This window comes from Podarcis erhardii (assembly GCF_964252035.2).
Source record: "Podarcis erhardii genome assembly, chromosome: 4".
NCBI lineage: Eukaryota > Metazoa > Chordata > Lepidosauria > Squamata > Lacertidae > Podarcis > Podarcis erhardii.
This window is the reverse complement of record NC_138508.1, coordinates 15,645,551-15,660,446: the sequence shown is the minus strand read 5'-3', so window position 1 is coordinate 15,660,446 and position 14,896 is coordinate 15,645,551. Positions and strand designations below refer to the sequence as shown.

Below are 14,896 nucleotides of genomic sequence, written 5' to 3'. Positions count from 1 at the left end.
ACTTGCATTTTCTCCAGACAATTAAGAGGAGAGGCTGCGATCTGATATGCCTTTGGAAAACATGGAGTCGAGAAGGTTTGGGGGTATTTTTCGAATAATGAAAAGAGCTGTAAATAATCACATTTCTGCCACCAAGTAGCTAATTTGCAAAATGGCTATCCAACATTATTCAATTTGGCACCAGCTTTCCTCGCTGTGAATAATTGAGCAGGTCTGCCTGGCTTTAAGGATGGCTTGAGGTGCGGTGACTATCTGAGTAAGGGTGTTGCAACTGGCGATATGCTGAAAATTTACCCAGTGTTTTCCCCAACCCTCCTCCATTAATTAACAAGAAAAGAAAAGGCACTTGTAAATTATCAGAGCTCATTTCGGTGATATTCTCATGGGTGGTATACAGGGTTGGTCGGTGTCGTGATTACCTTTCCACTGAGGTCAGATTTTGCTTGTGGGCTCCCTGTGGGCATTTGGTTGTGAATGTAGTGCTGGATTAGATGGGTCTTTGGCATGATCCATTCCTATTTCCTTACATAACAAAGCCAAACCATTTTGTCAGGTTTGAGTACTTAGGTAGCTCTTCTATCCCCCAACACAACTTTACAACTATAGAATCAATGAGTTGGGGGGGATCTTGCCATCGTCCAGGTCAACCCTCAATCTCATTAGAACGTTTTTGGACATTTTCAGACACTAATGCTGATTTTAGAAGAGAGTGGTGAATGTTGGCTGAAATTTGAGGTGCCAAGATCTGTCACTGCTCCAGAACTTCAAAATCCTTCACCGTTTTTATAAGTGAGTTTTGTACTGGGCCATAGTTCCCTGCCCCTGCTGGTAAACAAAATAGACTGGGGGACATTGTCTTGAGACATGAAAGAGGCCTCAGTTCAAGCTTGAGAAGGCCCTTGTCATTGATGAGGGTCAATCAAATACTGAGGTATAAGTAGCTGTTTCAATGAGTCACATTTACCCTGAATGTATCCTGCAAGGCAGCAGAGGTTTCAGATCAGAGTTTTTCTTCTCCTAGGTGGGCCACTTCTCTGGTTTGACAATGTCACGGTCCGGTCTACGGGCGATCGAAGTCCCGGCTAAGGACATCGGGACCAGGGGCAAGATGGTGGGGTAGTAGCAGGAATGAGAGTCCAGAAGTCAGGGGTCCAAGGGTCAGGAAGCAGGGAGTCATGAAGTCAAGGGTCTAAGGCTCAAGAAGCAAGGAGTCGAGAAGCTGAGGTCTGAGGATCAGGAAGCAAGAAGCCAAATGCAGCAAGGCAGGAAACGTGTTGCTCTGGCAAAGAGGCAAAGGGAAATGCTGACCTTATATCCCTTCCCGGCTCTTGCCACCAGGTTACCAATCGGCCTCAGATGTGTGGCCACATCTTGCCTCTCCAGAACAAACTTAGGAAGGCCCCAGTCCTGCAAAGCCCTTCTGGTCACAGGGCCTGGCTCCTGCATGCACTCCTGACAGACAAGCCCCATCTGCCCCTCACTTCCCTCTACAACAAGTGCAGAATCCGTCTTGACCTTTGGATCCACTATTGGTCTCATCCGCTCAATCTCCCAGAGCCTGCCTTCACATGCATAGGAGCCAACTTCTAGGGGCTGAGGGGTTTTCAGCCCCCCCATAAAATATTCCAGGGGGCTGCCCCCAAGCTTATGGATATTGCCATTCAAATCATGTGTGTGCACCACATCATGTGATCAATTATGCAGGGTGGGGCCCACCTGCCCCCCCCATTTTATTCAAGTTGGCACACCTGTTCGCATGCAAGGGAAGTTTCTAATTTACCGTGGGTTTGGCAACAATGGCAAAATACCAGGCAGGATGGTTTGCAATAGGAATGGAGACAGCAATGCTTCTCCGTATCAGCTGCTGGAAACCACAGGAGGGGAGAATTGCACTTGTGCTCCCGTCCTGATTGTGAGTTTCTCATGGGCATCTGGTTGGCGAATGTGAGAACAGGTTGTTGGACTAGATGGACCAAGGATGATCGAGGATGATGGAAGTTGTAGTACAGCAACATCTGGAGAACTACAGATTCCCAATCTCTGGTTCACAATGAGGGATGAGTCAGCCTGTGTGATGGCCTGGGACTCAGGCTCAGATTCAGAACCAGAGGAGTCTCAGTCTGCACCGGATCATCTGAACCAAGTCTGGGGCCTGATCCTGAAGAGTCCGAGTCTGCACAGGTTCCCCTGCAACAAACACCAGCTGGGCCGAGTCAGGGGCCTGAGCCTGCCCTGGCTCCAGATGCGGGGATTCCCTCATTGCCTTCAGCTGAGCCATCACTTACAGCTGCCCCACTACTGGTTTGGTCAGGGGAGGGTGAGGCGGCAACTGGGTCTAGTAACCCACCGACATCTCCCGAGCTGCAGAGACTCAGGTCTGAGAGAAGGAGAGACCTGAGTACTCGCAGGAGGAGTGCTCGCCTTTGGGCGAAACAGGGAGGTGAGTCACTCGGGGATCAGGACCGGCCGCTATCCCGACAAAGATAAAAGGCTGTCGGACCCTGCCCCATTTTGCGGGAGCAACATTGCTGTATGCCAGATCCTGCCCCTGTCCTTGCCTGGTTTCCTGCTTTGACCCTGTCGGGCTGACTCCTAGTGGAACCTTAGGATTCTGGACCTGGACCTGAACTGTGGTTCTTGGGTTACTCCCGGGTCCAGCACAGCCTGTCCCCAGTCTGATCATGCCTAATGGGAAACTAGCCTAAACCAATGTGAGCTTGAAATGCTTGCTCAGAATGCCAGTCTGAGGCATTGTGTTATATCTGCTCCCGTTGGGCCAATGAATGTTAATGAAGCGATGGGAAAGGTTGCAAATTTTAGCCATGCTGTGCTGATACCCTGGAAAGGTTCCTTTATTCAGCTTACCTAGGAGTTGTGTGTTCTGCTGTTTCTCGTCTATAAAAACAAAATTCATTTCCCAAGCTCAGAAGGGGGACAAAATCCTCAATGTCCAGTAGGATTAGCATTGATCAAATAAGTGATAGAATGTCTACCTCTTCAGCTCCAGTTAACACTTCTCTTGTTTTGTTCCTCCATTTTTATATCCATGTTATAGTCTTTTAAGGACTGGGTTTTGGCTCACAATGGCTACATTATTAATTCACGGATCGCGCACGCACACACAAAGTGAAATATGAAAACAATTTGTGTCATCTCCCACCAAGAAGCTTCTGAGTATAAGAGATGCAGGGCTTACTATTTCATTCTGCCGGCTTTCTTTATGATCTAGTTAGCCTCATGTAACCCGATGGAAACAAAAGTTGTTGTGTTTGGCTCACTTGGGTGAGAAGGGCTGGAGCTCAGCGGTAGACAGTCTGCTTTGCATGCAGAAGGTCACAGTTTCAATTCCTGGCATCCCAAGGTTGGGCTGGGAGCAACCCCTCTTTAAAACCACAGGGATCTGCTGACAAGTCAGTGTAGGTGATAATGAGCTAGATGAACCAATGGCATTTGGCAGCTTCATATGCATTAGTCAAAACCTGTAAAAACTCAGCCTTGATGTAACCATACCTAAGAAGGCATCAAGATTCTCTTTTAGTTGATACACACATTGCTACCAGTAGCAGATCTTTCTTTGGAAAATGGCCATAGATCAGTGCTAGATTGTTTGCTTACATATAGAAGGTCCAGGTTCAATCCCCAGCATCAACAGGTAGGTCTGGCAAAGGCTCCCTACCTGAAACCCTGGAGGGCCATTGCCTCGGCCCAGCATACCTGAAGGAGCATCTCCACCCCCATTGTTCAGCCCGGACACTGAGGTCCAGCTCCAAGGGCCTTCTGGTGGTTCCCCCACTGTGAGAAGTGAGGTTACAGGGAACCAAGTAGAGGGTCTTCTCGGTAGTGGCGCCCTCCCTGTGGAATGCCCTCCCATCAGATGTCAAGGAAATAAACTACCTGACTTTTAGAAGACATCTGAAGGCAGCCCTGTTTAGGGAAGTTTTGAATGATTTGTTTTATCTCTTTTTTTATTATTATTAATATTCTGCTGGGAGACGCCCAGCATGGCTGGGGAAACCCAGCCAGATGGGCAGGGTATAAATAATGAATGATTAGTAGCAGTAGTATTATTAGACAATATTCAGCTACATGCACCAGTGGTCTGACTCAGTATAAGGCAACTTGTTTTTTAAGAAGGTGGTTTTGGTGGCTTGCTTTGATGTCAAAACCTAATCTCTGGGGTTTGCTTTAGCCTGGCTTAGGTTCAGTCAACCCATGTGCAGGAAGAATAGGCAAAACCTAAGATGCAGTCGAACTGAGCCTAGTTTGTGGTTTCTCGCTGCCTTGTGCCTTGTCTTATAATGTGGGGAGAAAGCTCTGTGTTCTGTTTGGATTGAAGACCTAAGAGAAAAACACAAAGATCCTTACAAGATGCTATCCGCATTTCAACATTTCCTCAACAGCTGCTGTGCATTGTGCACTGCAAGGATGACGACAGTGATAGTCTTGTTGTTGATGGTAATTTTGAATTTCTTACTTGCTCTTTGCCACAAGGCCCCAGTGTAAGTTGCAACGGTATAAAAAGACAGTATTAAAATCTGTAGGAATAATGGAGACGACAGGAGGTTGGATGCAGGTGAGCTGTGCAGAAGCACACTGGCAAGCATGCTCCAAGCAAGCTGCCGGCTAGTTCCACAGAGACTCTTTTTATTAGCAGAAGTCAACAATTGGAAACAGTAGTGAAACCACCCTGAACTTAACGTATTTCCATCTAAGCACATTTCCAGCATTAGCGAAAACACGTGTTTTCTGATACTTGATTACATCTGCGTCCCCGGTCATGCTCCAGCCAAGTGTTATGTCTAGTAACCAAATTTGTGAGGGGACAAAAGGTCAGGGGGAAAACCCTGTTTGCTAGCCAAGAGGCAGAAGTTCAGGGAGTGTGGGCGCCAGGCTCCTTGGCACACTGTTGCATGCCGGGGCCGGGGTGTGCCTCAGCCCAAGCAGAGTGTTAACTCCACAAAAATAAGTTTAAACAATTCAGAAGGATACAGAAATTCATATTTTCAAAGGCCTGAATATAGTTGTGCAGCTTCAGCATATGATGAAAACTATGTGATCGATGTAAGTGTTAAGTTGTGGGTGAACATATCAGATGACACAGCGATTCTTCAAAACAGCTCTTGTTTATTCACAGGCCAGGACAGAACTCAACTGAAGGGCCTGCTTATATAGAGCTCCAGTACAACGTTACTGTAACAACTTTCTAAAACTATGCAATCACTGAACGTCACTTTTGATCCTTCATTTGCATAACTATCTACAGTATCCCCCTGCTGGCCCAGGGTGAGAAGTTCAGTACATAACAGTAAGGCTGTAATGTCTCCCACCCCCTACCCTGATCTAACCCAGGCCTGCCCCAATCCAGGCCCTGAATTGGACTGGGGGCCTTGCACAGCCCCCACAGAAGAGTGGAGAGAGGCTGTCCTGATTCTCTGTCCTCCCAACAGCATGCTTAAACAAGGTTTGAAACATTATTAAACATGCAGTTGGGGGTGAGGTGGAGGAAAGAAGGGTTTTTTTAAAAAAAAAAAACACCACACAACACAACCTCTTCCTAGTGCAGCTCTGCAAGGGGAAAACGCGTCTCCTAACAACTCTCAGCACCTTTAGCAAACTACAGCTCCCATAATTCCTTGGGGGAAGCCATGGCTGTTTAAAGTGGCACCACAGTGTTTTCAGTTATAGCATGGATGGGGCTAAGGCAGGGGAGGCCTAACTTTTTCAACCAGTGGACACATTGGCAAACCAGAGAAATTCTTGCACCACACACCACAAAGACTGCAATACTTATTTCAAGCTGACTGTCTGGGACAGAATTTTGCCGGTTCCTGGAAACACCTTTGCAAGTGCCACTTTTGCAACCTCTAGGCTAGGGACACGAATGACGGAGCAGCAGCTGTTTCTGATGAAATGGGAACACTGGAAAAGGTCAACTAGGAGACACTTGGTTCTTCCCTAACAGAACACAACATTAGGGTTCATTCTGAGTTATCTACTGTCCCATATTTTTATCCAATGAATGGTCCAAGTGGGAACGAGGAATTGCTGCTCCAGTTGCCCATTCTCAAGGCTACTGACCCACGAGTCTAGTAAATTGAATACTGAATTTCAGTGCTGAACAAGCCTCTGGGGAGCTGCTTGAAGTCTCCCAAGCAGAAACCATTTAATCCTGTTCTCTAAACTGAACCACTCAAAACTACCAACATCTTCTGGCTGGAATTGCACATTTTAACCATTTGGATAAAGTAATGGAGCACAGTATCGTTTTGATCACTTCATTCCCTCCCCTCATCCCCACTGGGGAGTAGCTGCTGGAAACTACAAAAGGTGACGGGTGCAGAATCTGTTAAAATGGGAATTCTGGGCACTTTGTAATATGCCAGATTGTATTAAATTTCATCACGGGGAGAGAGGGGGTGGGGAAGCACACAATCTGTTCTTTCTCTCTTCCTCTCTCTCTTTCTCTCTCTCTCTCTCTCCATAAATCTTCTTAAGTTTTTAGAGCTGATCCAGTTCATGTTAGGCTAACAGATTTGGAAGAGCTTTTTCAGTAGGTGAAAAGGCAGTTGCTTCTTGTTGAAACGAGCGATATGCAAAAGAGAAACCTGTCTAAATGTCATTGCATTTGCTGGTTCCTTTCCCCCCATTTCAGCAGATGGAGAAAAAATGTATACCGGCAGAAAATCACTTTCCCGCCATCACCATTCCTTCAGGTCCTATTGCACTTCTTTCGCTATCGGTGTTGACTTGCTCTGCAGTGCTTCGTGACATGAACAAATTGAAGGGGTTTAGGTGGGTGGGTGGGTTACAGTTTATTTGCTTGCTTGCTTATTTGTTTTGGATATCTGCCCCCAACTTCCTCCTGAAATAACACTCAAGGCCACTTACGAAAAGAAAATTTCACAACAGAATAGCACAGTAGTGCTACTGCCTTCAGATAAATGGGTGCAGATCTCTTTCTTTCCTACCCCTCTCACCCTATATATTACTGACCTCCATTCTCCCTGTTTGGAATTCCAAAAAGCCCCTGGGCTTGCATGCAATTTGGCAAACGTAACTCAAGCTGGAGGATCTTCTGTGCCTATGTGTTCCATCCACTGAGTGAATTTTTCCTCTGTCTGTTTGTTTGGCTGTTTACCTGCTATGTACAAGGCCCGAAGTAAGAAAAAACAAAACCTCCCTGTTCCTTTCTCCCTCTAGTTATGCACTCATTTTGTCCAGTTTCCTCCATAAAGTGTTGGGAATTTATTTTCCTTCTGGACTCTCTGGTCTGCATTATTTAAGTGACTTTGGCAGTAGCCGGTGCCCATTGGAACTGGTAGGGCAGGAGGCAGAAAGACCAACAGCAGGGCAATGTCACCTAAAAGATTGGCCGGACCCAATGAGAGGCAGAGACAACAAATTCTAGCTGTATCCCAATCCTCCTGTCTGTCGAGTTCTACAAAACAAAATAAAAAAATAAAATAAAAAAATAAAAAAATTATTATATTATTTTATTTTATTTTGTTTTGACTAGGGCAGACCAACACGGCTACCTATCTGTAACGAGTTCTACAAAGGCAACAATGGAACTGCAGAGGGAACTGACAGGTAGCATAAGAAGGCAGACAGGCAGAGGCTGATTTAGGGCAGTTTAGAGGCTGATTTAGGGATGCCACAACTATAGCTCAGTTGGATAGACGATGGTGCTGATAATGCCAAGGTTGCAGGTTCAATCCCCATATGGGACAACTGCATTTTTGCATTGCAGGGGGTTGGACTAGATCAGGGGCCAGCAACCTTTTTCAGCTGTGGGCTGGTCCACCGTCCCTCAGACCATGTGGTGCGCTGGACTATATATATGTATTATTATTTTTTTTGGGGGGGGGGTGATGAACGAATTCCTATGCCCCACAAATAACCCAGAGATGCATTTTAAATAAAAGCACACATTCTACTCATGTAAAAAAACACCAGGCAGGCCCCACAAATCACCCAGAGATACATTTAAAATAAAAGGACACCTTCTACTCATGTAAAAACACACTGATTCCCAGACCATCCACGGGCTGGATTGAGAAGGCAATTGGGCTGCATCCAGCCTCCGGGCCTTAGATTGCCTACCCCTGGACTAGATTATCCTCAGGGTCCCTTCCAACTCTACAATTCTATGATTCTATGATTATTTAGAAGGGAGCAAGAGAGGTGGGGTGCCAAATTTCGACACTGTACCGGGCGCCACTGAAATTTGAGACCCCAAGGTCCGCCACTGAGGCATCTGAGGCTTGGCTGAGGGCAGACTGATGTTGGTGGGGAAATACACAGTTTGCCAGAATGGACCAGCCTCCGCTGCAAGAAACTTTTGAAAATAGTGTCCCATTGTTTGGGAAAACATCCGCAACACACATGAAAGTCCATTTTTCCACAATGATTCCCCCTTCCCTATTATTCTCTCCCACATAATTGCAATTAAATATACATGTTCTCTCAGAAATTCTCCTCCACCGCTGGGATTCTTCAGATGAAAAGTTAATTAGGCATAGCTTATATACGACAAGTATTTGGGAACGGAGATGTCTTGATTGCAATGCTGTGGCGTGTTTTTTTTTCCCTCTGCAACCCCTCCAGCACAAACACACAAACTGCAATGTGCAGCTATACCATTCCCAACTGAACGAATTTGGTTCCTTTTTTCTCAGGGCTGGAATTACACTGCAAGAGAGAGGGCTAGTCCCACCCCCTGTTTTCTTTTTTCCTTCAATGCCGAAATTCATAACACCTCGCTAGGAGCACTCATCCTTTCCAAAGCGCTTCCCCCTCGTCTTAGGTGAGGCAGCTTACCGATCTGCCTGCGAAAGCAACTCTGCTTCAAGCTGTTTCACACATCGGAGGCAGCAGCTGTGTTTCATCTGATGCCCAAAGATTCAAGCGGCCAAGAAATATGGGAAATGGCTACTGAGCTCAACACTTCAGAGGCCAACCATTCAACAGCACATTCCCCTGCTTTGGGCCATAGGTGCTTAGTGTCATGGAAGGATGGAGAAAATGAGGCCCTCCATATGTGGTTGGGCCACAGCTCCCATCCCAAACCCTCCAAGGATCCCTATTTTCCAGGGACAGCCCCAGATTGACAGAAGCCATCCCAGCTTCTGATGTGATCCTAGAATCTCCCGCTTTTCCTTAGGTAAAGGTAAAGGGACCCCTGACCATTAGGTCCAGTTGTGGCCGACTCTGGGGTTGCTGTGCTCATCTCGCTTTATTGGCCGAGGGAGCTGGCGTACAGCTTCCAGGTCATGTGGCCAGCATGACTAAGCCGCTTCTGGCGAACCAGAGCAGCACACGGAAACACCATTTACCTTCCCGCTGGAGTGGTACCTATTTATCTACTTGCACTTTGACGTGCTTTCGAATTGCTAGGTTGGCAGGAGCAGGGACCAAGCAACGGGAGCTCACCCCGTTGCGGGGATTGGAACCGCTGACCTTCTGATCAGCAAGTCCTAGGCTCTGTGGTTTAACCCACAGCGCCACCCACGTCCCTTATTTTCATCGGCGAAATGTTGGAGGGTATGGAGTTATGCGACCCCTGAGCCAAGGAGATAAGTAACTTTGCAGTCTTTAGAAGACATCTGAAGGCAATGGAAAATGAGTGAGGTCCCAACCAAAGAAGAATGGCACCTTAAACTGATGGAATACGCACAGCTAGCATATAGAATAAGAGAACAAGAAGAATGCGCATTTAAAGAAGACTGGAAAATGTTTACTGAATATATGGATAAAAATTGTGTTCATTTAAAAACTCAGGTAGCATTAAGATAAATTCAACAGTGTTAATAAGTTTTGATGGGTGTAACCATGGATTATGGAATGGTTTAGTTCATGTAAAATATGCAGGGATGTATGGTATGTGCCCAATGCTTAAGCCATGATCTTCCTACATCTGAAAGGTTAATAAAGTTGTGGCCAATTTTAATCCCATAACACGTTGTCATGAGTCATTATTCCACCCAGGTGTCGCCTGGGGTCGGGGGGGGGGGCTCCATCTGGGCACGCAACATTAGGATACCAGAGATGCACCCTGCCTGGCCTCTAGTCCATAGCATGGTAATGCTATATGCAAATAGAGCCATATGTATGGAAATGAACGGCGAGACCCAGAGAGAACACATGTAAGCACTTTACCCATTGGGATAATGGTACGTGTTCCAGCTCACAGGAGCTTATGCAATTGCAAAATGAACAGAAATGCTATAAAATCACAATTGCCCTTTTTTTTTGTTTTCAGAACAGCTTTGTGAGAGGGGTGGTTGTTGCTGTTGTTGTTTTTAAGAAGGAAAATGAGGCTGAAACCAGACGTTTTGCCTGAATATCTCTGAAATGTATCTACAGCAAAGGAAAGGCTGGAATCTGATTCATCCAGTTTTAAGTCCCCAGGTCTTGCACACTGAATCAGTACTGCTACTACTGCTAATATCATTAGGTGGTATGCAACTAGGTTTTTCTCAGAGCGTACCCATTGCAAATGACTTACTCATGCTCATTGATTTCAGTGAGTCTGAGTAAAACTTAGCTGTATAACACCCTTCTTATGAATTTATGAATTACTTTCTGCAAAGTACCCCGAAGCAATTTGCAATATAATAAAAATATATAAAAAACAATTCTATATAGACTGTTAAAACAACTGCACATATAAAAATATTTTTTAAAAAACAAGAACACAGTTTTAAACCACATTTGCACATATATAAAATCAAATCCAATACAGACGCTAATGAGGATTTTTTTAAAAAAAACTCCATTTAGCAGGTTTCTTGGAAGAGGAACACCTTTAGCAGGTGACAGAAAGAACAGAGAATGCACTTATCAGATAGGCAGTGGCAAGGAGTTCCAAAGGGTACGTGCCCCCACACTTAATGCCTGATCCTGACAATTTGCAGTTGCATAAAATGATGGCGCTGCTTAGATTATCACCCCTTGGGAACTTTATTGCTAATGTCTTTGTGTGCGTTTTCTTCTTCTCCTTCTCTCTCAGGAAACTATGGCGAAAGTGGAATGGAAGCTTTCAAAGACATGTCGGGCAAGGAAGGGGTCTGCATCGCCCATTCCTACAAGATCTACAGCAACGCCGGCGAGCAGAGCTTTGATAGGCTATTGGAGAAGCTGAGAAGCCATTTGCCCAAGGCGAGAGTTGTGGTGTGCTTTTGTGAGGGCATGACAGTACGAGGGCTGCTGATGGCTATGAGGCGCTTGGGCCTCACGGGAGAATTCCTGTTGCTGGGCAGGTGAGTAAATCTGCAGATAATTGCTGACTTTTTCATGGGAGTGCAAAACGCATTTTTAGTCTGCGCTATTCAAATGAGGGTGGCCCTCGGATGAAAGAAATGAGTTGCGTAAAGTTCAGTCGGTGAAATCCAACGTGCAAATCTGTGAAATAGTACAGAATTTAAAAGCAAACTTTGGGGATTTGGATATTGCACAGACATTTGCACCAAGGATAATCTTAGAAGAAGCATCACTTCCTGTGTGAGAAAGAGGAATGCCTCTTCTGAGATGGTGCTGACCATTTTGCGTTATACAAGCATGTGAGTTAATAGGGCACCTTTTAAAAAGGCCTTTCACCAATTGCGCATGTAAATCTGTGCAAGCGTTGGATAGCTCATATTTCTGGAAATGTTGAAAGCAGATGCAAACTCCTTCAATTGAATCCAATGAAGGTGGTCTTGCCTGCATTGTGATCCTCATCTGGTTCCCATTGAATTAGTTGAATATGTCATTTGATGCAGGTGGGGTTAAAAATCCGACTATTTGTGAATGACTTGAGCTGAACTAGGAACTGTTGTCTTTTCTGTTTGTTTGTTTTTAAAATAACATTTAACAGAAACACAATGAGCTTCTTAACTAGACTTGGTTATGTCTTTTGAGATCAAACCTATGCATAAATCAGAGCTGGCTGGTTATTATAATCCAGATGGAAAATAAACTTGTATTGACCACACATTGTCTGAGAAATTAACAGAGCAGATCCTTCATTGACTTGGAAGGAGTACTTGACAGAAGAGTTTCTTTTCTGTTTTCCCTTACCAAAAGGAGAGATTAACAATAGCATGTAAAACAAAAGTTCTATCTTGTTCAGTTTAAGAGAGAGAGAGAGAGTGTGTGTGTTTGCAGAGGACAGATCTTAGTGCCCCTATAAATTGTATATGATATAACTGAATAACCCCAATATATCTGTCTTGCTATATGAAGAACAATCCATTTATCTGCATTGGCTATCTTTGAGGGTGTTGGGTCTTAACAATCTAAGTCATATAAATGAGTAAGTCCAAAGTTATTGTTGCTAGCTTTTCATAAGATGTTGTAAAACATGGGTAGGCAAACTAAGGCCCGTGGGCTGGATGCGGCCCAATCGCCTTCTCAATCCAGCCCGTGGACGGTCCAGGAATCAGTGTGTTTCTACATGAGTAGAGTGTCCTTTTATTTAAAATGCATCTCTGGGTTATTTCTGGGGCATAGCAATTTGTTCATTCCCCCCCAAAAAACAAAATATAGTCTGGCCCCCCACAAGGTCTGAGGTACAGTGGAGTGGCCCTCTGCTGAAAAAGTTTGCTGACCCCTGTTGTAAAAGGTAAAATCGTCAAGATAGTGGATGGAGGTAGGAAGGCACTTCCCCACACAAATTAAATTGTGGATATAGATTCTGTTTGAATGCCCATTGTGATGTAATTGTGCACTCCTTGTAGATTGGGCTTAGGCTGCCCCCAAAATTGGAAGGGTAAAACTGCTTCGCTGCCTTAAGTGATATGGTAGTCTGTGAGAGACTGTGGTGATGAAAAGGGTTAATAAGACAGAACCAACAGATGGTTGGCTCTGGGAATCACCTCCCATGGTGCTCTATGGCTCCCTGGCTACATGTTGGGTGTTGCATGGAATACCCCCTAGACAGGTTGGCAGAGGCCTAATACAGTGGCGCAAACTGTGGGTGCCCAGCACACAAGCACCACATTATGGCATCTCCATTCCTCTGGTTTTATATCTTTAAGATGGGATTCTGTAGCAGGAGGTACTGGCAAGGATTTCTTTGCATGACTGAAGAGTTGGCCAATTACAGGTCTGTTGCTCACAATCTAAAGTTTTATACAGAGGAGACAACTGGAGGAGAAGATGGGGCAGGAATAAACAGGGATGCAATATTCAATATATACATACTTGAGTCTTTTGATAGACAACCGAGTCTCTCCTAGCTTCATAGCGCTTGGGAAATAGAGCTGGGCTGTTTTCCAGCCCCACTTGACAGCCGCACATGGGATCAGCTGTTTTTCAGGAGTTGTAATATAGTGCTAGACTGAATACAGAAGCTGGGAGCAGATCCAGCCTGTTTATGACCACTGCTTCAGGCAGGACAGATGATTCAAGCCTCTTACTCCCCATCAATGAACAGGAAGTGCAGATCAGTAAGGGGTCATGTAATGGAACGCTGCTGTTTGTTTATATTGGAGCAATAAAACTTTGACTGGATAGTTACTGTTGGTTTTCCCTTGCTGGGGAAGAAAAAAGAAACTGAAATGGATATCCACAACCAAATCCTAATTCGGTAAAAATCTGCATACTTGCAAGGAGTGTTTGCCAGGGGCGAACAAAGCATTTTGTGTTTTATTTGTACAGTAGTTGTTGCATTACCTCCCAAAACCAAATTCAAAAGAGAGAAAAGGGACTTCCACAACAGTCTTAAGAGATGATGTCTTGGTATCAACTAGGAGCCTAGGAAACAGACTTATATTGAGTCAGACTATTGGTCTATCTAGCTCAGTGGCTGTCTGGGGTCTCAGACAGGAGACTCTCCTTTTCCTACCTGGAGATGCCAGGAGTTGAATTTGGGATCTTCAAAGCAAATGTTCTAGCACTAAGCCACAGCCCTTCCTTACTTCCTAGAAGGAAGACAGTGGAACAGATTGCCTAGGGAGGAGGTGGACACTCCATTGCTGGAAATACTTAAGCTGAACAGTCACCTGTCAGGTGGGCTGTGCTTGTATCCTGTATTTTAGTTTCTCCACCAAGGAAGGAGTGTGATGACCTCTGTGCCCCTTCCAGCTCTAAATTTCCTGTCTCTGTGGCTCCTAGCAACTCACGCTATCAACCTGTTAAGAAGGCATCTCCCCAAGGACCAAAAAGAGGGACAAAATGGGGTTGATGGTTTTCCAGAGACTTGTAATGGAAAGTACTATAGGGATGGTCCATGATACATAGGGACAGTTGGAAAGTGTGTGTGCTGATTCGGTTTTTCTTCCTGTTCCTCTTTATTCCCAGCCTCCTCTGCCTCTTCTCCCAGGCCCATTTCTTTTACGATTTTAATTCCTTGAGTTAGGTGGCTTTGTAATGGAATTGCATTTTATGAATGCCAAGAGCTGTGTTGGGGGAGCACTCGTCAAAGAGCGGGATGTGAATCTTGAAGAATAAATGAATAGATGTTTTCACACAGCGATCATTTTCAGGGCTCTGAGAGAGTCACTAGTGCGCCACCAAGAAATTAATCAATACCAAGAGACTCACAGGAGATATAGGACCCATAGGGAAGAGGCCATCCCACTGTCTATTTCAAAGGGTCGCTGATATGCTTCCTTTCATCCCCTCTTCTACTCCTCCTTCACCTTAGAAATATAGAGACATAGGAAGATGCTATTGAGATCAGTATTGTCTGAACTGCACCGGCAGCAGCTCTCCAGGGTGTCAGACATGGGACATCCCCAGTCTTACTAGGAGATGCCTGGGATTGAACCTGGGACCTTCTGCATGCAAAGCAGATGCTCTACCACTGAGCTCTGGCCCTTCCTATGTGCATATGGGCATAAGAAGCTGCCTTATACTGAGTCAGGCCCAATGGTCCATCCAGTTCCATATTGCCTATATTGGCAGGCAGCAG

At 45.3% G+C, this 14,896-nt stretch overlaps 1 protein-coding gene across 5 annotated transcripts in view; it reads left to right on the top strand.

The window, feature by feature from the left end:
* GRM5 (glutamate metabotropic receptor 5) overlaps nt 1-14,896 on the top strand; it is a 262,268-nt gene that overhangs the window by 110,012 nt on the left and 137,360 nt on the right. For all 5 annotated transcript variants that reach the window (XM_081860116.1, XM_081860117.1, XM_081860115.1 and 2 more), the window contains exon 3: nt 11,012-11,261. In XM_081860116.1, coding sequence (XP_081716242.1) covers nt 11,012-11,261 — 250 coding nt within the window. The remainder of the gene's footprint in view (nt 1-11,011; nt 11,262-14,896) is intronic.